The 24,083-nt window shown below is 38.4% G+C and overlaps 1 protein-coding gene across 3 annotated transcripts in view; it reads left to right on the forward strand.

Annotated features, from left to right (window-relative positions):
- PRIM2 (DNA primase subunit 2) overlaps positions 1 to 24,083 on the forward strand; it is a 278,477-nt gene that overhangs the window by 49,623 nt on the left and 204,771 nt on the right. For all 3 annotated transcript variants that reach the window (XM_067753525.1, XM_067753527.1, XM_067753526.1), the window contains exons 6-7: positions 19,362 to 19,457; positions 21,051 to 21,188. In XM_067753525.1, the coding sequence (XP_067609626.1) occupies positions 19,362 to 19,457; positions 21,051 to 21,188 (234 nt within the window). The remainder of the gene's footprint in view (positions 1 to 19,361; positions 19,458 to 21,050; positions 21,189 to 24,083) is intronic.

The following is a 24,083-nucleotide window of genomic DNA, read 5'->3' on the forward strand; positions in this document are numbered from 1 at the left end:
TTTGCCAGTTGGAGCCCCAACAAAGATGGAGTTTGGAGGCCTTTAATTGTGCACCAAAAAGTTGTTGCAGAAGATAACATAAGGGAGAAGTCATAAAGTGGTAAATTTGAAGCTCAGTAATAGAAAGCTGTGTGAAGATATAGGAATTGTGCCAATTAACTGGGTGCTTTAAATAAATAGTTTAGAATTAAAGAAACAGTTGCAGATTTCATAGACTTGATTAACTTAGTTCACCGGAAAACTGGAGAAGGGGAACACACTTCAGATCACTTTAGTTGTAAAGTCTCCTTAGCATTCATTAAAATTTTGCTTTAAAATATTTACTGATTATAAAGTTTAATAATGCAAAATCAGAACAATTGTTAATCTAATATTTTATGTTAAATCATTGAAATAAAATTGCACATATATTTGGGTGAAAATAAATTGTGATGGTAGGAATTCAGTCCTGAACTATTGACTGTGTCAGCAGCCAGTAAATATTTCCCAGGCTGGGCACAGTAGTTGTGAGTGTATATGAGGGACACCCAGTGAAGCCTGTAAATGGTGCCTGACCCTTGGGTCTTCTGATCTGTTGAAGAACCATGACACAATTATATAAGTAACCAATTAGTAATAACAGAAAATGTGATTGTATATATGAAAGAAATGTGCAGGAAAACATTAAATATTCATCTTACCATAAATGTCCACCTGTTCCCATGTTGCATTAGCTTGAGGTAAAGTACAGCTTTTTAGATTTTATTATTCTTCTTTTGTTTGAATGAAAATGCCTCTCTCCTAAACAAAAACAAGAAAGGAGATTACATTTGTTATTGAAGGATATTTTTGCTGGATGAAGAATTCTAGATTCTTGGCAGATTCTTTGTGTACATTGAAAATATATGACTCTGCTGTCTTCTGGCTTCTGCTTTTGCTGCTGAGAAGTCAGCTGATGGTCTAACTAACTCCTTTGAGGGTAAGATCGCCAGCCTGCTTATTGTATCCTTTTAAGATACTCTGTTTGATTCACTTCTGTTTAATTTTAACATGCTCAGTTTGACTCGGAGTGAAATTCTTTAGTTTATCCTGCTAGGGTTTCACTAGGCTTCTTGGATCTGTAGATTGGTGTCTTATACTAATTCTGGACATTCTCAGCCGTATTGATTTAAAATTTCCCTCCATGCATTCATTCTCCTCTCTGTCTGGGATTCCAGTCAGTGTATTTGAGACCTTCTTAGTCAGTCCTTCACATCTCATTCTCGTATCTGCATTTTCCTTTTTTATTCTTTCTCTCTGCTGAATTACAGATGATTTCTCTTCAACTGTTTCCCAGTTTGTTATTTCTCTATTCTGTTTTGTCTGTTTTGCTGCTGTTGTGTTTTAAATTTTGGCTCTTGTAATTTCTGGAAGTTCTTCTAAAGAACCGATGTGTTACTTTTTATGGATTCTTGTTCCATGCTGATATTTTAAAATTTGTTTTTCTCTTCTCTAAATGTTGTACGTTGTGTTTTAACCTGCTTCTGATAATTCTAAGACTCAAATCTGTGTAGTTCTTTCCTGCTATTGTTGTGCTTGTTTCTAACTCATGCTGCCTTGCTTCCTGTGTGCCTGGTTATCTGTGACTGGTTATTGTCCTCACACAGTTTTGGGGGTTCCGAGGGGGTGAATGTGCTCTCTCTGAAAGGCAGTGAGTGGCCTCTGCTAGGCTTCTGGAGTATTACCAGTCAGGGACTCTTTTTTTTTTGTGGTACACGGGCCTCTCACTGTTGTGGCCTCTCCCATTGTGGAGCACAGGCTCCGGATGCACAGGATCAGTGGCCATGGCTCATGGGCCCAGCCGCTCCACGGCATGTGGAATCTTCCTGGACCGGGGCATGAACCCGTGTCCCCTGCATCGGCAGGTGGACTCTAAACCACTGTGCCACCAGGGAAGCCCCACCAGGGACTCTTTTTAAACCATCTTTAGCACCATGACTCCTGGGCCTTTGCGCACTGTGGATGTGTGCCTGGGTTGTTGCACGGGGTGGCTACAGCTTCTCCAAGACTTTGTTATTCCTACCTTTTTCTTTTCCTCTTTGTCCAGTGCTGGGAGAGCCTGCTCTTTATTCTTGTGTAGCTGGGGAGAGATGGTGAGTCACTTCTAGTTCATTCTTCCTCTAGGGATGTTGTCCTTTGGGAGGGTCTCCTTTAGGATCCCATGGTTGGTGGGTGTTAATCCTTGACTTTTGCTGCCTTTGCCCCTTGAGGCTGTGAATCTGAAGCACAAGCAGATGGCACTGGCTGATGCCTTCAGGGCAATAGTGGCTTTGGTTCCCCTGGGTTTAGGTTGTCCTCAAAATTTGTCCTGGCAGTTTCCCTTGTTCTGTCAATTTTTTAGTGCTCTTAAACTAATTATATTTTTAATGGTTTGTCCAGCATTTTTCATTGTTTTCAGTGGGAAGTAGATCAGAATAACTTAAGAAATTGGAAACTGCCTAACGGCCCAGGGCTGGAGCCAGGAGCCTCTGTCTACTGCTGTGCTGTTGGAATGTTGTTGTAAACCACCCCCCTCCCCCAGCATGTGCTGTGCAGCCTCTGTGCAGGCTGGGCTGCAGAGAGGATGGCTCTTAGGGGTGCTGTTGCTTTAATTTGCTGAACTGTCCATGTGCTCATCTGGAGTAACTGTGTCAGGTAAAACCATCTTTATTAAAGGTGCTGTTGTTCATGCTTTCACCCAGGCACGATCCTGTCATCTTTCACTTCTTGGTGTTTTCTTTCCATCTTTCTTATTGCTTATCTTTTTCTTCCATTTCTATCACAATGTTCTAATTCTAAGATTACCTTACTACTGCTTGTTGGTCTACTGCAGTAACCTCTTAACTGGTCTTTGATTACTACCAGAATTGAACATCCTTTTGCGTTTATGAATTCTTACGACTTTTTGTATAAATTATCTGCTTTTATCATTTGATGAATTATTTTATCATATGCTCTCAATAACAATTTTTAGTCTCTCGGAGTTTTACCATACAGAATTTTAATTTTTTTTCTTCTCTTTTTCTGTGTTTCTTCAGTTTGAACATTGTCACCTTTTGTAGTTCGTATATTCCAGTCTATAAACGTTTCACCAGGTATTACGACAAAATCTGGGAATATAAAAATAAATATAAGTAAATATAACACATTTATCTATGCTTAGGTTCATATTATGGTGTGGAAGATACACATATACATGCTTATGGTACAGTGTGTAAATACTGTAATACTGCATATAACTATTGTTGAGGAAATCTGGGGAAACTTTGTGGAGATAATGTGTTAGCTGCATAGCCATTTTCCTGTAGAAACACAGGGTATGGGAGGAAATTTCAGATATGGAAAATGTGTGCAAAATCATAGCGATGAAAGTCATGATGTGCTACAGGGAATGCATATAGGTTGGTATCATTGGAGAACAGAGTATTTGGGGAATGAAAATTGAAACCAGGAAGAGTTTCAAGGCCTGGGTTAAACAAGACTTTGATGGGCCCACAGAGCGTGCGTGTTGGGGATGATGGAGTGGGTGAGCAGCGGGGTGAGGCATCCGGCTGGGGAGAGCGTGTGGGCTGTGGCTGTGCTGTGGCTGTGGGAGTGGACTGCTGAGGTGGGGTGGGGGTGGCTGGCGGGCCAGGGCTGTGAGCATAGTGTGGACCAGTCTTCACATGGATACAGCAGTTACTTCGGAGAGTGGCAAGAAGGGAAATGTTACCATGTCAGGAAGATTTGGGTTTGGACTGCCTCGGTCCCAGTTTTAGCCCTGAAAGTCCCATGTCCTGAGACACCCTAAGTCCTTTGAGAACTGGGATGGTGGGTTATCGTGGGGAGGAGCCAGAGGGGCTGATGCATTTGGGGCTGTGAATGGTGTGGGGGAGGTGCTGGCCAGAGTTGGGGGAGGGAGGGAATGAGTCTCTGCTGACTTAGGCCAGAGCAGTGTCCTCAGGAGGCTGCAGAGGTCCAGGAGGACTGGGAAGAGGGCAACCTGTGAGCCGGGCTGGATAGGAGGGCTAAGTGGGAAATATTTTGGAATGAACTCAGAGGGAGTATACATATCACTGAGGGGGTAGATGGGGCAGGGCTGGAAGAAATGAGAATGGCTAGGAGCACTGCTGGGGCTCCAGAGGGGTCTAAATTTTAGGTACTGACTGAGGGCAAGGACGAGGGACTTGCATGAAAATAATTGAGCAAAAGATTCATTGAGATCTTTGGTGCAAAGTTGTCTCAATTCTGACCCTAGGGTTTCCGACTCAGGCTTTTAGCCTCTTGGTTAGGGTTAAATAATATAAACAGTCTGATTTTTCTCAGCCACTTATTTCTCTAAGATTCTATATTTTTATATTTAACCTATTGTCTTGTAATATAGTTTTACATTTGCTTTTAGGAATAGATATGAGTTTTTAAATTTTCTTAATATTGCTTTCTATATATTCTGCATCATTTATTACATAATGCATTGTTTATTTATTGTTACTTTATGTTTTGCTATGTTAGTGGCATTTTTCTAGGGCATACCAGCTTGGGAGTCATTCAGCCTATAAATTGGCCAGTTGAGTCCTGCTCCCCAATTCAGACCTGGGGTGGGGTGTGTGTGTGTGTGTGTGTGTGTGTGTGTGTGTGTGTGTGTCCGAGAGACAGCGAGAGAGAGAGATTGACTGATTGAGATTGATTAATTGAAGTGACTTTCTTCCGTCTTCTGTGCCCCATGTGGCTTCCTAGGTGTCCGGCCTCTGGGATGGTATCAAGCTATTCTCAGTAAATCATAATGTTTAATGCTGTTAAGTGCTGCCTGGCTACCCTGTTAGTGCTGATCTATAAGCCTCAGGCAAAGCCACTGCCCTAGTGGTGCCATTGGTGACTTTCAGCTTTATCCACGGCTCTTTGAGTCTGGTCTCTGAGCTGGACTCAAAACGTAGGTTCCTGGGATGGATCCCTTGTTGCCTCTCTTCCACTCTGCTGAGTGTGCTTCCTTCCATCTGCCCACCTCTCGTTCCTGTGAGCCAAGGCTGAGCACCGGGTCATGTGGCGTCCTGCCTGCCCTGGGTGGTTTGGAGGGTGTCCCCACCTCACCCCGGCAGCCCTGGGGTACGTGCTCCATTCCCGCTCTCCCCGGGCCTGGCAGACACCCAGGTTCTTGCAAGACCTCTGCTCTCCTGCTGCTGCAGGAGGTCACACCTTCTCCTCTCTGAGTGGCTGCTGCTTTCAGATTTCATTGTTGGTGGAGTCAATTTGTCATCTCCTATAAGCTTTTGCTATGGTTGAATACTACAGTTAGTTTATAAGTAGCACCTTACTTTTGCTCGTGTTATCTGCTGGCACTGTACCTGGCTTCTAGAAGGTGCTGAAGGAATGTTTGCTGAGTGGGGTGGGATGGGGGGAATGCTTTCCTGATGTGTCCTGTCAGATTATACTGTTCTCATGTGTATCTGGGCCTGTTATGTGCAGCTCAGGAATTAACTGCTGTTTTGATTTATTTAGGAGACTTAGAAGAACTTTTGTATAAATTACCCAGCTCTTTTTAAAAAGAGGCTTGTTTTCTTGTAGGAGAGAAGAAATGTGCTTGAGTATAAGTGATTAATCTTTCCTTTTTGGTGTTAAATTTTAGTGTGTTCCGAATGTGCCTATGCTATTAAAAAAAGAGCAGTAATAAAATAACCAGACGATTGATTTTTACATTGATCATGTTGGCAGAGTTACTGAGACATCAACATACTAATTAGAATGTCAGGATATTAAATTATTGTTCATTTTTCTAACTTTGAATGTTTTGGGTGACTATAAAAATGACAAAGAATTTGTAAGTAAAGTAAAGATTTCCCCTAGAGATTTACCAGTTTAATTTTTTCCCCCTTTATTTGGCTCTCTTCTGTACATTTAAATGAAGGAAGTATTTTGTAAGAATTGGATTATTAGTAGAAAAAATGTTTTAAACTAACTTTTATTTTAGGTAGATAAGTGTTCTGGCTGTTTATTACTGTGTAACATCTGTCTCCAAACCTAAAACAACAATTCTGAAAGCTAACATTAAAACTTTAAAACCATAGTCTAACCCTAATGTTTTAAAACAATACCATTTTATTATATCTCACACTTTTGAGGGTCCGGGATTCAGACTGGGCTCAACAGGGCAGTTCTTTTGCTCCACATGGTGTTGCATGGGGCTCCTTGGTTGGTAGCTAGTCTGGTCTAGGATGTCCAAGACAGCTTCACTCACATTCCTCTTGCTGGATGAGGACTTCTAGAAGGCTGGACTCTGCAGGGATCCTCTCCATGGCATCCCGCAAACAAGGGGGCTGGACTTCTTTTCTGGTGACCCAGAACTCCAAGAGAACAAGGTGGAAGCTGTCAGTCCCCTCAAAGATGAGGCATGGGATGGCCTGGCATCCCTTGCACCATACTTTGTTGTTCAGGCAGTCACAGGCCAGCCCAGTCATGGGGAGAGCTAATAGATCTCAGCTCTCAATGGACAGAGTGTCAGGGAATTTGCCGCCATCCTAAATCCCCACAGTAGGATCAATGATTGGGTCATAGGGCATTTGGCAAACATGTGCCCTTTATAGATCACAATATTTACTACTGATATAGCACCAATGTTTATTAAAAGTAGTGGTAACAATATTAAAAATCATGAAAATTGCTTTCAGTATTTGCTTTACCCACAGATTTTTAATTTCATTATAAGTGATTCCTAATTGTTTAATTATACGTTGGATATTTTAAACAGTCTTTCCATCAATTACTTGTTTTAATTAGCTTTTTTACTATTAATATTTTGTATTAAATTAATTTTGTAGTAAACAATAAAATATTAATATTTTAATAAATATTTATATTTTAATATTTAATATTAATAAAATTAGAAGTTTAATATTGTTGGTATTACTTTTTACCTGCTATACAGATGTGTTTAATTTTAAGAAAAAATGGTACTTGAAATCATTTATTTGTATTTATTGATGCCATGCCCCTTTCTACAAAGGGTTAGAGGTGACTTGCAACAAGACACATATGATAAATATGTATAGAAGTAAAATATAAATGGCAGTGGAGATGAGGATCAAGACAAAGATGAGTCAGTAAATGGTGTCACCATCTGTCCAGTGGCTGAAGCCCCAGACCTAGGAGTCTTTTTCTCCACCCCTTCATTTGCAGTCCATCAGGCCATGCTACCTCCTAAACATATCCCAAATCTGTCCACTTGTTTTTTTCCTACCTGTACTTCTCTAGTTCAGTTCTCTGTCATCTTTTCCCTAAACTGCCCACTGAGAGTATATCTCTTTCTCTCCAGTACAATTCCTTACAACACAATCCTTTCTCCATTCAGCACTAGAGCAAGCTTAAAATCACAGTATAAATCAGATCGGAACTTTCCTCTGCCTGAAATTTCAGTTTACTGTACCATTCTTCGTACAAAACCCTATCTCAGCAGGCCTCAGAGCCCTGTCTGTCCCTCTCCTGCCCCTGCTCCATCGCCTCTTTCTGTTCCTCCGGCATACTAGCCTTTTTTCTCTCTAGCACCTTAGCATTAACTGTTACCTCGATGCTCTTATAATTCAGGTTTCCAATGAAATGTCACTTCTCCAGAGAGGCTTTAATTGACTATACAACTGAAGTATAAATCTGTCCCATCCGTAGCACATCCCTTTGTTTTATTTTCACCATAGATCACTACCTGATAGTTTATTGTTTATTGTCTGTCTCATGCCATTAAAATATAAGCTTCATGACAGCAACGGTTTTTTGATTTTTTTTTTTTTTGGCTTGTTTATAGCTGGATCCCATCTGCTGGAAATAGTGCTTGGTATATAGTAGGTTCTAGTGTTTCAGAAAGAAACATTCTCCAAAAAAAAAAAAAAAAATCAAATGCTAGAATTGATGGTAGTATTTCTAGGACATGGTAAATTTATTTTAGAAAAGAGGATTCTTTCCCTGGGATTTACTGTATTTTAGACTAGTGGTGTGTTTCAGAGTCATTAATGGACCTTCTAAAGAAATATACACCTCTGGGCTTCAATCTGTAGGTCTAAGTCGTACCAGGGATCTGTAACTTTGAAAAGCTCCACTGCAAATCTGATGTACAGCCATGTTTAAGGACCAGGCCTTGATAGAGAGAGCTGTGTGGATTCAAGGAGAAAACTGGCCAAACTGTTAATAAACATAAATGAATATTGTTGATTGGAAGTTTATGGAATAAATCTCTGGGAAGCATTGTTTGTATCTTTACTTCAGAGGCCAGGGTAATAGATTAGTGGTTTCAAACTGGTGTGCCCAAGATGATCATTTGGGAATGTGGGAAGAATGTAAGTAATGCAACTTACATATTTTTAATCTCATTCCTTTTTCCTTTTTTTTTGGGGGGGGGAGGCATGTTATCAGTACCTAATATACAGTGATATGTGTATGTAATTTATAAACATACTGGAATTATGTGCTCAAAATAATTTATTGATGAAAATGTGTGATCCAAAGAGGAGGGAGATCACTCTGTCAGTCAGGATAGGCGATGCAGTGGTAACAAATGACCCCTAAGCCTCAGAGACTGCTAAAAGGTTTGTTTCTTGTTCATCCTTTACGTCTCCTGTGGGCCAGTGGTAGCCCTGCTCTGTGTCATTTTGGCGCCATGGTTCAGGCGGATCGAGCAGCCTTCATCTGGAACTTTACCAGTTGCTGTGGTGGAAGGAGGAGAGAACTGGGTAAACCACGTGCTTGTAACTTGTTGGCTTGGTATTGACATTTGTCACCTCTACTTACCTCTCACTGACTGAAGCAAGTCACATGGCTACATGTGAGTTCAGCAGGTAGGGGATGTGTAATCCCCCCTCAGTGAGGGACTCTGCACAGGGTGAACAGCAGGGCAGTCTACACAGACAGCCTCCGACGCCTGTTCAGTGTGGGGACGTTTGCCGCTCCAGACCTCGCTCTTAATCCCCTTTCAGAATTGCTGGCAGAGGGAGCCTGCTCTCCCCATTCTTGGTCTGATGAAGAATACCAAAAAGAAAAAGATGCACACAACCCAGATCCTTAATTCTTTTACTAAGGAGTATGTAAAACAACATGATTATAAAATAAGGAAGTATAACTTTATCAAAACTGTTAGAGGTCTGTGTGATTTTTGCTTGAAAAAAGATTATACCATTACTGCATATACCATTTGAAACATTCAGGTACTTACTATTTCGTGGGTGGGTGTGGAAAATAGAGGTTGAGGTAGGGGAATTGTGAGTAGTGGTGGAAAGAGAACTTCAAGGCTCAAGTGTTCAGGGTCTTTGCTGATTGAAAATTAACCAGACTGAAGATGGAGCATCTCTGGAATAATAATGTAAGTCATTCTGGAAATGCGATTCCATTTAGAGAAGTTTGTTATATACTTCTGTTCAGGAAGATGTTAATTTGGGAAGCATAATATGCCTTGATTGTAAGGTGCTGTAGTGATAACCTAGCTAACTTTATTAGTTATTTTGTATACCCCCTAAAGACCAGTCATATGTTAGTTTAACTAATAAAATGACAAATTCATAGAAACCAGTTTAGTTTCAGGAAACATTTCACTTTATTTACTTAATTGAAATATAGTTGACTTACAACATCATTTTAGTTTCAAGTGTACAACATAATGATTTAATGTTTTTATACATTACAAAGTGATCACCACTATGCATCTTCTTACCATCTGTCACCATACACAGTTATTACAGTATTACTGACTGTATTCCCTATGCTGTACATTATATCCCTGTGACTTACTTATTTTATAACTAGAAGTTTGTACCTCTTAATCACCTTCACCTATTTGCCCTTCCCCCTGTCCGCCTCCCCTCTGGCAAAAACTAGCTTGTTTTCTGTATCTGTGAGTCTACTTCTGTTCTTTGTTTGTTCTTTTGTTTGGGTTTTTAGATTCCACATATAGGTAAATCATGGTATTTGTTTTTCTCTCTCTGACTTTTTTCACTTAGCATAATACACTCTAGGTCAGTCCATGTTGTCACAAGTATCAAGATGTCATTCATGGCTGAATAATATTCCACTGTGTATATATATACCACATCTTCTTTATCCATTTGTCTATCATTAGAGACTTAGATTGCTTCCATATCTTGGCTATTGTAAATAATGCTTCAGTGAACATAGGGGTGCATATATCTTTTTGAATTAATGTTTTTGTTTTCTTTCCAGGAGTGGAATTGCTGTATTGCATGGTAGTTTTATTTTTAATATTTTGAGGCATCTCTATACTGTTTTCCACAGAGGCTGCACCAATTTACAATTTAATACACCAACAGTGTATTAGGGTTCCCTTTTCTCCACACCCTCCCCAAAATTTATCTTTTCGATAATAGCCATTCTGACAGGTATGAGGTGATAGCTCATTGTGGTTTTGATTTGCCTTTTCCTGGTGAGTAGTGATGTTCAGCATCTGTTCATGTGCCTGTCGGCCATCTGTTTGTCTTCTTTGGAAAAAATGTCTATTCATCTCCTCTGCCCAGTTTTTAATCAGATTGTTTGTTTTTGATATTAAGTTATATGAGTTGTTCATATATTTTGGATATTAACCCCATATCAGTTATCATTTGCAAATATTTTCTCCCATTCAGTAGGTGGCCATTTTGTTTTGTTGATAGTTTTCTTCATTCTGCAAAAGCTTTTTAGTTTGATGAAGTCCTATCTGTTTATTTTTGCTTTTGTTTTTCTTGACTGGGGTGACAGATCCAAAAAAAAGAAATTGCTGAGACTGATGTCAGACAACATACTACCTATGTTCTCCTCTATGAGTTTTATGCTTTCAGGTCTTACATTTAAGTCTTTAACCCATTTTGAGTTTATTTTTGTATATGGTGTTAGAAAATGGCCATTTCACTCTTTTGCATTTAGCTGTTCAGTTTTCCCAACACCATTTATTGAAGAGACTGTTTTTCCCTATTGTAAATTCTTGGCTTCTTTGTGGTAAATTAGTTGACCAAAAAAGTATGGGTTTATTTCTGGATTCTTAATTCTGTTCCACTGATCTATGTGTTTGTTTCTGCGGCAGTACCATACTATTTTGATTACTGTAGCTTTGTAGTATGGTTGGAAATCAGGAGCATGATATTTCCAAGTTTGTTTTTCTTTCTCAAGATTGCTTTGAGTATTTGGGGTCTTTTGTGGTTTCATACAAATTTTAGGCTATTCTAGTTAGGACTGTTCTAGTTCTGTGAAAAATGCCATGGGTATTTTGATAGGGATTGCATGGACTGTAGTTTTTTGGGGTAGTATGGGCATTTTAACAATATTTATTCTTTCATTTCATGAGCATGGTATATATTTCCAATTATTTGTATTGTCTTCATTTTCTTTCGTCACTGTCTTATGGTTTTCAGAGTACAGGTTTTTAGCCTCTTTGGTTAAATTTATTTCTAGATATCTTATTTATTTTGATGCATTTGTAAATGGGATTTACTTAATTTCTCTTTCTGAGAGTTATTAGTGTACAGAAATGCAACAGATTTCTGTAATTTAATTTTATATTCTGCAACTTTACTGCATGAATTTATTAGTTCTAATAGTTTTTTTGCTGGAGTCTTAAGTTTTTCTACATGTAGTATGTCATCTGCGAATAGTAACAGTTTTACTTCTTCCCTCCAATTTGGATGCCTTTGATTCCTTTTTCTTGTCTGATTGCTATGGCTAGGATTCTAGTACTGTGTTGAATAAAAGTGGTGAGGATGGGCATCCATGTCTTTCAACTTTTCACCATCAAGTATAGTGTTAGCTGTGGGCTTGTTGTATGTAATCTTTATTATGTTGAGATATGTTCCCTCTGTACACACTTTGTTAGGAGTTTTTTTTATCATAAATGGATGTTGGATTTTGTCAAATGCTTTTTCTGCATCTATTGAGATGATCATGTGATTCTTTTTCTTTGTTTTATTATTGTGGTTTAGCACATTGATTTGCAGATATTGAACCATCCTTGCATCCTGAGACTAAATCTCAGTCATGGTATATAATCCTTTTAATGTATTGTTGAATTTGTTTTACTAATATTTTGTTGAAGATTTTTTGCATTCCATATTCATCAGAGACAGTGGCTTGTTATTTTCTATTTTTGTAGTGTCTTTGTCTGGTTTTGTATCAGGGTGATATTGGACTTGTAGAATAAGTTTGGCAACATTTCTTCCTCTTCAATTTTTTGGAATAGTTTGAGAAGGATAACTCTTCTTTAAATATTTGATACAGTTCCTCTGTGAAGCCATCTGATCCTGGACTTTTGTTTGCTGGATTTTTTTTTTTTATTACTGATTCAATTTCATTACTGGTAATTGGTCTGTTGAGATTTTCTATTTCTTCCTGATTCAGTTTTGGAAGATTGTGTGTTTTGAGGAATTTATCCATTGTTACTAGGTTGTCCAATTTGGGGGCATGTAATTGTTTGTAGTAGTCTTTTATGGCTGTGTTTCTGTGGTATTGGTTGTAAATTCTCTTTCATTTGTGATTTTATTTATTCGGGCCCTCTCTTTTTTTTTTTTTTTTTTTTCCACTTGATGAGTCTGGCTACAGGTTTGTCTATTTTCTTTATGTTTTCAAAGAACCAGCTTTTGGTTTCATTGATCTTTTCTATTTTTTTTTTTTTTAGTCTCTATTTCATTTATATCCACTCTGTTCTTTTAATTTCCTTCCTTCTACTAATTTTAGGTTTCTTGGCTCTTCTTTTTCTAGTTCCTTTAGGTGTAAAGTTAGATTGTTTATTTTAGTTGTTTTTGTTTCTTTCTTTTTTTTTTTTTGCGGTATGCGGGCCTCTCACTGTTGTGGCCTCTCCCGCTGTGGAGCACAGGCTCCGGACGCACAGGCTCAGCGGCCATGGCTTACGGGCCCAGCCGCTCTGCGGCATGTGGGATCCTCCCGCACTGGGGCACGAACCCAAGTCCCCGCATCAGCAGGCAGACTCTCAACCACTGCGCCACCAGGGAAGCCCTGTTTTTGTTTCTTGCGGTAGGCCTGTATCGCTATGAGCTTTTTTCTTAGAATTGCTTTTGCTGCATCCCATAGTTTTTGGATCATTTGGTTTCATTTTCATATGTCTCTAGGTATTTTTAAATTTCCTTTTTGATTTATTTGTTCACTGATTGGTTGTTTAGTAGCATGTTGTTCAGCCTCCACATGTTTTTGTTTTTCCAATTTTCTTCTTGTAATTGATTTCAAGTTTCAAACTGTTGTGATGTTGTGATCAGAAGAGGTGCTTGATATGATTTCAGTCTTCTTTAATTTATTGAGACTTGTTTTGTGGCCTAGCATATGATCTGTCCTGGAGAATGTCACATGTGCACTTGAAAAGAATGTGAGTTCTGCTTTTGGATGGAATGTTCTATACACACACACACACACACACACACACACACATACATACACACACACACATCTATTAAGTCCATCGGTCTAGTGCGTTGATTAAGGTCAGTGTTTACTTATTGATTTTCTCTCTATCCATTAATGTAAGTGGGATATTAAAGTCCCCTACTATTATTGTATTACTGTCAGTTTCTCCCTTTATGTTTGTTAATGTTTGCTTTATATATTTATATGCTCCTATGTTGGGTGCATAAAGATTTACAAACATCATATCCTTTTGTTAGATTGACCTCTTTATCATTATGTAATGTCCTTCTTTATCTTTTGTTACAGCCTTTGTTTTAAAAAATCTTTTATCTTATACAAGTATTTCCCAGTTTTCATTTTTTTCATGGAATATCTTTTTTCATTTCTTCACTTTCAGCCTGTGTGTGTCTTTAGATCTGAAGTGAGTGTCTTGTAGGCAGGCTATAAATGGGTCTTATTTTTTTTATCCATTCAGCTACCTTATATCTTTTTATTTGTGAGTTTAGTCCATTTACATTTAAAGTAATTTCTGATAGCTATGTACTTATTGCCATTTTGCTATTGTTTTCTGGTTGTTTTTGTATTTCTCTTCCTTTCTTCTTCTCTTGTTCTCTTCCCTTGTGGTTTGATGATTTTCTTTAGTGCTATGTTTGGATTCCTTTATCTTTATTTTTTGTGTATCTCTTGTAGGGTTTTGGTTTTTGGTTACCATGAGGTTCATATATGTGTGTATATATATATATGTGTGTGTGTGTGTGTGTGTGTGTATATATATGTATATATATGTTTGTTTTAACCTGATGTTTGCTTAAGTTTGAATGCATTCTAAAAGCATTACTTTTTTACTCCTCCCATCTACATTTAATGTTTTTGGTGTCATATTTTACATCTTTTTACTTTGTGTGTCTCTTAATTGCTTATTGTAATTATAGTTGATTTTATGACTTTTTTCTTTTAATGTTCATACTAGCTTTTTAAATGGATGATCCACTGTCTTTACTATGTATTTGCCTTTAGCTGTGAGGTTTTTTTCTTTCATATATTTTCTTATTTCTAGTTATAGCCTTTTCTGCTTAAAAACCCTTTAACATTTGTAAGGCTGGTTTAGTGGTGATGAACTCTTAGTTTTTGCTTGTCTGGGAAACTCTTTAACTCTCCTTTGATTCTGAACAGTAGGCTTCCTGGCTGTTCTTGGTTGTAAGTTGTTTTCTTTCATTACTTTAAATGCAGCATGCCATTCCCTTGTGGTCTGCAAAGTTTCTGCTGAAAAGTCAGCTGATAGCCTTTTGGGGGTTCCTTTGTATGTGACTCACTGTTTTTCTCTTGCTGCCTTAAAGTTTCTCTCCCTGTCTTTAACTTTTCCCATTTTAATTATGATATGTCTTGGTGTGGATCTCTTGGGTTCATCTTGTTTGGGATTTTATGCTTCCTGAACCTGCATGTGTGTTTTCTTCCCCAGTCTGGGGAAGTTGTCAGCCATAATTTTACTGAATAGGTTTTCTGCCCCTTTCTCCTTCTGGGTCCATAATGTGAATGTTAGTGCACTTGGTGTTGTCCTAGAGTTCCCTTAAATTATTCCCATTTTTAAAAATTCGTTTTTCTTTTTTCTGTTCTTATTGGTTGAGTTTCACTATTCTCTCTTCCTTGTTGCTTATGTGGTCTTATGTATCATCTAAAATGCTGTGTATTTCCTCTAATGTATTTTTCATTTCAGTTGTTGTATTCTTTAGCTCTGATTGGTTCTTATATATTCTAACTCTTTGTGAAGTTTTCATTGTGTTCCTCCATTCTTCTCCTGAGTTCTGTGAGCATCTTTGTGACCATGCTTTGAACTCTTTATCAGGTAAATTACTTATCTCCATTTCATTAGGGTTTTCCTCTGGGATTTTATTTTGTTCTTTTGTTTGGAACAGATTTCTCTGTCTCCTCATTTTGTTTGACTTTCTGTGTTTGTTTCTGTGAATTAGGTGAAACGTTATGTCTCTTGGTTTTGGAGGTGTGATCTTGTATAGGAGTATCCCCAGTGTAGACTGTATGTGCTGGTCAGCTTTGGCAGGCCAGGTGGAGTTGTAGTGGGGATGGGCTGGGGCTTTTCCAGGACATGTTGGGGCTGCTGCCTTGGTGGGATGATTGGTGCTGGAGTGGACCTGGGGTTTGCTGGGGTGGCCTTGGCAAGCTATCTAGAGCACTAGGCTCTTTTTAAACTGCAGCCTCTGTGCTGGGACTCCCAGTGAGTGAGTTTGTGTGTGAGCCCTTTAAGAGTGAAATTTCAATTTCCTTCAGCTCTCCTGTGCATAAGCCCTGCTGGTTTTCAAAGCTAGTTAAGTGGGCTCACCTACCCAGTGCCAGTCCCTGGGTCTGGTGTGCCCAATATGGGGCTCAAACCCTTCGCTCCTGAGGGAGGGCCTCTGAGTTTGTGATATCTCCTCCTGCTTGTGGCTTGCTGCTCTGGGGATGTGGGTCTTGACTAGATAGTGTCTCTGCCCCTTCTACCCTACTCAGTGTGTTTTTTTCTTTAGATCCTTAATTGTACAAGAGCTCTTCTGCTAGTCTTCAGGTCATTCTCAGAGAGAGTTGTTGTATATATAGGTGTAGTTTTGGTGTGTTTGTAGGAGGAGGTGAGCTCAGGATCTTCCAGCTTTGCCATCTTATCATGATCATGTGGATCAAAAATGTTTCACTGTGTTCCTGGAAAACAAGCTAATCAAAATGTACATTACTGATAGTAATAATAAATATTTACCATTTATTAAAGGCATGCTATATGTTAGGCCTATTCTAGACACTTTACATACTTTATTTTACTTAATTCTGTCAAAAAAGTTCATGAAACAGGTATTATTTTCTTCCTTTTACCAATGGAGAAACTGAGGTATGAAGAGGTTAATTCACTTTTTTAAGATTTGAACTTAGGTTTCTGCAGTTACAAAAACGATATACTTTCTACTCAGTTCCTCTGCTTTTATAATTGTTCCACTGTAGCTGTTTTTAACTCTTACATGAGATCCTTTGTTAGTAGAAGCAGGAAGCTGTTTAATTTTGTCTTGCTCTTTTGGAGAATGAGTTTTTTCTAGGCATCCAGTAGTTAACCTCATTAGGGAAGCCTGAGAAAGTGAAATATGCTCATATTTTTCCCAGTAGTTTTTATACCAGAAGCAGAAGAGAATACTCAAGATTATTTTAGAAATTTGAAATAATGAAGTTAATAGAAGTTTATACTAATTAATAAAGTTTCAGACAGTCATCCAACATTTTTCAGTGACAATTCTCTTATTTTGTTTATTATTAAATAGCTAAATGAAGGTTTAGATGTGTGTGGCAAATGGATGAACTTTTTAATTCACCAAGGAAAAACAATATTTACTGAAAGGCTATCATGTAGGAAATGACATTAATTTCAGCTAGAATGCGCATTATTTGGAATGCACCCAGTTACTTTGGGTGAACAGTTTAGAAACACATTGAATCCCTTAGAATTTTATTCATTATTTCTAATCTAAGTAAAGTCCAGATAATTTTTTTTCTATTTTTTTGGGGGGTGGGGGAAGATTTCAGTGAAAGACAGTCTTACCACATTCTTTAATAATCTACTCTAGTTTTCATTCAAGACCTTGAATTTTGTTTAAATTGAGCCTTGACTATATACCTAAGGTAGAAGAGTGTTTGGAACATTAAGTCTCTTGTAAGTAAAGTATTCTGTTGTATGACAGTTGAGCTGAAGTGTGCTTCCCCTGCTTACCTGACAGTTACTTGGTGAGCAGTTAATTGCTTATAAACACCTGTGGTATTGTTAATACAAATATTTGAGTTGAGTTTAGGGAAAGAGAGGTACTATATTCCCCTATATTCGTGGAGAAGTCTTAGTGGTTCTTATATATTGCTGTGGGATTTGTTCAGTTAAAACCCCAGATATTATCATGGCAAACATCTGTATGTTCAAAGTTATCTAATTCTTTGTTGCTGTAATAAGTGATTGTAAAAGGGACGTGGTGGGTTAAACACATTTGGCCTCAACTTCAGTATTGCCAGATCCAGTCAAAACCATTTGGGCAAAAAACGATCCATGCAATCACCTATGATTATCCCCATTAATGGTGGGGAGAACAGGCATGTGTATTTAATTTTTATTTAATTTCAAATAAGTAAGTGTTCACTGCACAAATTTGAAATAGTTTTTATATTTAAATTGGAAATCACTTAAAGATAGTGAAAGATCATCACGAGGATGTACAGATACCTTGTTCCCTTTCACTATGTCTCCCTGGTCAGTTTCTCACTTTATTAGTTGCTGTTTGCGAATTACAGCTTGGCTCTGAAACATACCTGCCTCTTCTCAAATAGTCTTTGCATTGTGTATCTGGTGGTATATTTGAGCTTGGAAGGATTTGTCCTATGGAATGCGGAGTAAAAGGTAAATAGTCAATTTTGTAGAGAAGTTACTATCAACAGGTATATGTAAACAAAGCCAATACTAAAGGAGAATAATCTGGTGTTAGCTCTTAGAGAAATATTTGCTATTGCTAAAACTCAATTTAAACACTCTAGAATGAGTGTTGATTGTATATAATGTGTGCTGTGACACGCTTTAAAATTTTTGCCTATTGAGACTTCTCATGACATCTAGTTATATTACATTTTTAGTTTTTGTATTTTTATCCTGTCCATTACCAAAAAGGAATTGAGGTGGTAGTTTTCAGTTGATGACTCTCTTGCACTGATTTTTGATGATACATGTTTGTTTGTTCAGTGCTCTCAAATACAATAATAATGAAAATGTTTGAAATACTTTGAGAATTACGAAAATGTGACAGAGACACGAAGTGAGCAAATACTGTTGGAAAAATGGTGCCAATAGACTTCCTCAACACAGGGTTGCCACAAACCTTCAATTTGTTTAAAAAAAAAAGAGTAATATCTGGGAAGCACAATAAAGCCAAGTGCAATAAGACGAGATATGATCGTATATATTGGCCCTTCAAATTTTCTCAGTTGTAAAGCGTGTGTTCATATCTTTTGATCATTTTTCTACTGGGTTGACTGTCTTTTTCTGTCTTGGCTTTCCTTGACACTTTGTGTGTCCCTATACATTCTAGAAGCAACACAGACACATAAGCTATTGTGATTTTGCTTGAGAGTATATTGATTCTGCAGGTTAATTTGAGGAGAATTGGTACATTTATAGTATTACATCATCTGGTGCATGTTTATGGATGTCTCTCGGTTATTTAGGTTTTCTCCAGTTTCTTTCAGTAAGGTTTTACATTTTTTTTTTCCTAGAGGTCTTGACCATCTTTTGTTAGATTTATTCCTAAATACTGATAGTTTTAATCCCATTATGAATGGTAGTTTAAAAAAAATCCATTATTAAAGTGGGCTGCTGGCAGATAGAAATACAATTGGTTTTTCTGTATATGACATTGTAGCCAGATACCTTGCTTAATTAGGTCAGTAGGTCTGATAATTTATCTGTGGATTTTTCTGGATTTTCTAAGGATTCTAATCACATAATATGTAAATAATGACAATTTTGTTTCTTTTTTCCAATCCTTATACTTTTCTTTTCGTTTTACCAATCTGGTTCCCACTGATAGAGTCTTATTTCCTTGTGTGTGTGTTTTCTCTGTGTGCTAGAGATTGTATTTGGGGAGTTATTTGGAGGACTATACTAAGCCCTAGGAGAATTGTATATTTCTTCAGAAAGGTTTTCATTTTCTCCTTTCATGAGTCTGTGGGTGCAGCTAGTCCAGGATATTGTTTCTCTGCTACTGTTCTTTCGATATGTGTCCTCAGAAATTGACAGAGTAGAAATTTGAAAGTATATTGAATTTAAATTTTCTTCTATATTTTGGCTTCATTAATGATAGTAACGACTCAATAATCATATTAGGAATGATTTCAGATACCAGGGTTTTAAAAGTTTTTAAAAAGTGTAGAATCTTCACTAGAACAGGAAAGTGCTTTATTGAAACTGAATGCAGAGTTTTAATTTTTAAAAGATATAAAATGTTTCCTTTTAGATAAGTGATGAAGATAAGACTCTCCGAGAACAGGATATTATGGCTTCATCACACAGTTTAGGTGGGGTTCAGTTGGAGCTGGAATCAGTTTATAAGGTAGGTACGCTTTTAAAGTACTTCCTAGGTTTTGTTAAATGTATCACATTGAGCTTCTATCCGTGTTTTATTGACGCATTTGTGTAGCCTCTTGTGGGCGCAGCCTCTCCGCCTTCTGTTCGGATGTTGTCTTCGCCCCCCCGGATGTGCTGTGCTCTCCGCCCCGGGCTGCGCTGCACCGACTCCTGGCGCTGCTCGAGTGCCGACCCACTGCGGGCCACGCTCTCCTCACTGTGCTCAGCCTCGGGCTGCACTGGGGCTGGGAAGCCCTGCAACGCCCCTCTTCCCCGGCCCCTTGTTCCCTACGCCGCCTCCGCGCGGGAGCCTCTCCTCCCTCCCGGGTGCCCTGGGGCCCCGGCCTTCTTCCCCCTGCCCGGGTCCGGCCCCTGCCCCCACACCGCCATCCGCGCATCCTCAGCACAGACTCCTGCCTGTGTGAGCCAGGTGCAGGGCTGCGGGGCTGAGGACCTCCCGAAGCAGGGGAGGGGCGGCTATCTGCCGCCCATGCCTGGCGTCTGGTGCGGGTCCTGCCACCACGGGCACTCCATCCCTACCTCCCCCGCTCCCCCCCCCCCCCAGTCTGGCCAGCGTCCTCCTGCAGGGCGTGTTTGTCCACGTGAGTCCGTCTTGTTTCTTCAACCAAGTGGTGAACTGCTTCAGGGCAAGGACTGTGTGCTGGATGTAGAAATCTGTAAATTAATTAGAAACTTTCTGTAAAAACACATGATCTGATTATTGTGTGGTGTCATTGAATACATTGAAGAATTATGGGCATATAGATTTAACTCTTCCATAAAACTTGGGTGAATAGGGTATTTGGGGAATCTTTTTTTTTTTTTAACCTAGTTTTTTATCTCATTTTTAAGAAGTAGAAAAACTCTGTTGAAGAGTAAGGATGAGTTTTGCAATTTATTAATACCATTACCATAATCTCATCTCTTAAAATTTTACCATAGTTCATAGGACTTTAAAAGTGTAAGTAGAATAGTATTTATTAGGTTTTTAAAAAAATATTTACTGGCAAGTACTTATTTTAAAGATAAAACTGGACATTTATTATTATTTCCATTTCTTAGTGTTGAGATTAGCTTTTCCAATATATTTCCCTGGAGAAAGAGTGGAAACATAGATGAAGAAATTTGGAATTACTTTACTTACTGGTAATTTTTAGCACTGAACATATTGTATACACATTGGATTCCACTTGATACAGAACAAAATGTGGACTATGTCACGTGAGAGGAATGCAGTGTACCCAGAGGGCTTGAGCTGGGAATTTGAAATCCTGGTGATTATAATTTGTAAATTGATGAGTTAAGAATGAAAATAAAGCATTTTAACTTGGCTTATTATTTTTTGAAAGATCTACTCTAAAACAAACACATTTTCCGCCTGCCACTCCTTCCTCATGCTGTTGTTTACTTACAAGGAGTATAAATTGATCTTCTTGCTTTTTTTTTTCTTTAGATCTGCTAGGACTAATGATTTTCTCAGAGGAGGGATTTTGTTTAGCCTTAGTACTTACGAAGACGTAGGAGAATTTCGTAATGACAGGTACTGACTTATTTTCCCTGTTTTTCACACTGAATTCAGATCCCTTTTGCTGATGCTCTGGATTTGTTCAGAGGAAGGAAAGTCTATTTGGAAAATGGCTTTGCTTATGTACCACTCAAGGACATTGTGGCTATCATCCTTAATGAATTTAGAACCAAACTGTCCAAGGCTTTGGCTGTAAGTATTTTACTTTGTTTCCATATTTCCATGTTCACTTTATTTCTATATGTTCATGTTTTCAGTTACATACTCTTGATAGTTTTGTTCTGTACTTCTTAAAAAATAGTTTAATTTTTATAATAATATTCAGATTGCTTATGATGCTGTACTGTTATTTGTAGAATTCCTAGGTTTTAATTTTTTTAAAATTTATTTTATTGAAGTATAGTTGACTTACAAGGTTGAGTTAATTTCTGCTGTACAGCAAAGTGACTCAGTTATGCATATATATATATTCTTTTCCATTATGGTTTATCACAGGGTATTGAATATAGTTCCCTGTGCTATACAGTAGGACCTTGTTGTTTATCCATTCTGTAATAGTTTGTGTCTGCTAACCCCAAACTCCCAATCCATCCCTCCCCCTTGGCAACCACAAGTCCATTCTCTATATCTGTGAGTCTGTTTCTGTTTCATAGATAAGCTCATTTGTGTCATATTTTAGATTGCACATATAAGTGCTGTCATATGGTATTTATCTTTCTCTTTCTGACTTACTTCACTTAGTGCGATAATCTCTAGCAGCCATCCATGTTGCTGCAAATGGCATTTCATTCCATTCCATTTTATATGTGTACCACATCTTCTTTATCCACTCATCTGTTGATGAACATTTAGGTTGTTTCCACGTCTTGGCTATTTTAGTAATGCTGCTATGAACATAGGGGTGCATGTATTTTTTTGAATTATGGTTTGTCTGAGTATATGCGTAAGAGTGGGATTGCTGGATCATAAGGCAACTCTATTTTTAGTTTTTTAAGGAACCTCCAATACTGTTTTCCATAGTGGCTGTACCAGCTTAAATTCCCACCAACAGTGTAGGAGGGTTCACTTTTCTCCACACCCTCTTTAGCATTTGTTGTTTGTAGACTTTTTAATGCCATTCTGACTGTTGTGAGGTGATACCTCACTGTAGTTTTGATTTGCTTTTTCCTAATAATTAGTGATGATGAGCATCCTTTTATGTGCCTATTGGCCATCTGTATGTCTTCTTTGGAGCAATGTTTATTTAGATCTTCTGCCCATTTTTTGATTGGGTTGTTTGTTTTTTTGTCATTGAGTTATATGAGCTGTTTGTGTATTTTGGAAATTAAGCCCTTGTTGGTCACATCATTTGCAAATATTTTCTCCCAGTCCATAGGCTATCTTTTCGTTCTGTTGATGGTTTCCTTTGCTGTGCAAGGGTGGTTTTTCTTTCTTTTGCTTGTAAGGTTGATTAGGTCCCATTTGTTTATTTTTCCTTTTATTTCTATTGACTTGGGAGAATGACCTAATAAAACATTGGTACAATTTATGTATGAGAATGTTTTACCTATGTTCTCTTCTAGGAGTTTTATGGTGTCATGTCTTATATTTATGTATTTAAGTAGGTTTTTTTTTTAATTTATTTTTTTGGCTGTATTGGGTCTTCATTGCTGCACACGGGCTTTCTCTAGTTGCGGTGAGTGAGGGCTACTTTTCGTTGTGTGCAGGCTTTCTCATTGCGGTGGCTTCTCGTTGCAGAGCGTGGGCTCTAGGCACGTGGGCTTCAGTAGTTGCAGCACACGGGCTCAGTAGTTGTAGCACGTGGGCCCTAGAACACGTGGGCTTCAGTAGTTGTGCTGCGTGGGCTCGGTAGTTGTGGTGCACGGGCTCTAGGGCATGTGGGCTTCAGTAGTTGTGCAGTAGTTGTGGCTCGCGGGTTCCAGAGCGCAGGCTTTGTGGCACACGGGCTTAGTTGCTCTGCAGCATGTGGGATCTTCCCAGACCAGGGATCATCCCCTGCATTGGCCCGTGGATTCTTAATCACTGTGCCACCAGGAAAGTCCCTTTAAGTAGGTTTTTATTTGTTACTACTCATGGTTAATTTTGTCATTTTTTTCTTTCTCCTAGTAATACTATTGGTGAGATGATTAATTTTGTGAACAGCCTTTGTCTCTTCAAGGTTGTGTCTTTTTTTCCTTGGAGATGGATGTCATATGTGACCCTTAACAATTAGTGTGGCCTGTGGTAGATATAACCCCTAGATTTCTGTTCTAAATTGTTATTTTGTGTCAGTAGAGGGCAATGTAGAAGAAAGTCTTTATGTTTAATTAGGAAAAGCAGTACTACGTTAGTGCTACAATAAACAGCCTGCTGCTGGGTGAAATTGGAGGTAGCTGAGTTAAATAAATGACATAATCAGTGCTTTTTAAGAGATTTGTTTAAACAGACACTTAAGTGATAACATCTTAAAAATACATTTTTCAGTGTTGTTTGTTAATCTGAGTGTAGTTTTCTTTTGCACTTTTTTGGGACACTTTTTTGGGTACTTAGTGTTTAATACATAACTTCAAAGTTATGTGCTGTGGCTCTTTTTAAGCTGTACCGATTACCGTATAAGCAAAGGCCAACCTTTCCTTTTGAGTTAAAACTTATAATTTTTTCTGGTATTGTTTTTATTCTGAAAACAATAACTTTTACTCAGTCCTACTTTATATTGGTGCCAAAAGCCTCATTTTCTAAAATACTGGGTTGGCCAAAAAGTGCTTGGCTTTCTCCTGGGTAGGTCAGGGCCCGAGTCTGGTTGAGAGGTTGTCCATAGAGCCTTTTGCCTCGCCGTGAAGGATAGTGGATGGAGGGGGTTGCCTGGGAAGCTGTCCTGACAGCTTTGGAGTCTGAAGCTCTGGGAGGAAGGGAAGGTGTTGCTTTTAGGCTGTGGCAAAGGGGAAATTAAACCCATTGTGATGGTTTCTTGATTACAGTCCTTTCCAGTGAGGAAGGTTTTGACCTTGAAGTATGTAATTGAAAGAATTTGAAAATATCCTGTAGGATGAGAAGAATTGTCCTAAAGATTTAGAAAAAGGTATTCTAATTTGTGGTAGAGGAAGAAAT

The sequence above is a fragment of the Pseudorca crassidens genome, chromosome 10 (assembly GCF_039906515.1).
Source record: "Pseudorca crassidens isolate mPseCra1 chromosome 10, mPseCra1.hap1, whole genome shotgun sequence".
NCBI classification, from domain to species: Eukaryota; Metazoa; Chordata; class Mammalia; order Artiodactyla; family Delphinidae; genus Pseudorca; species Pseudorca crassidens.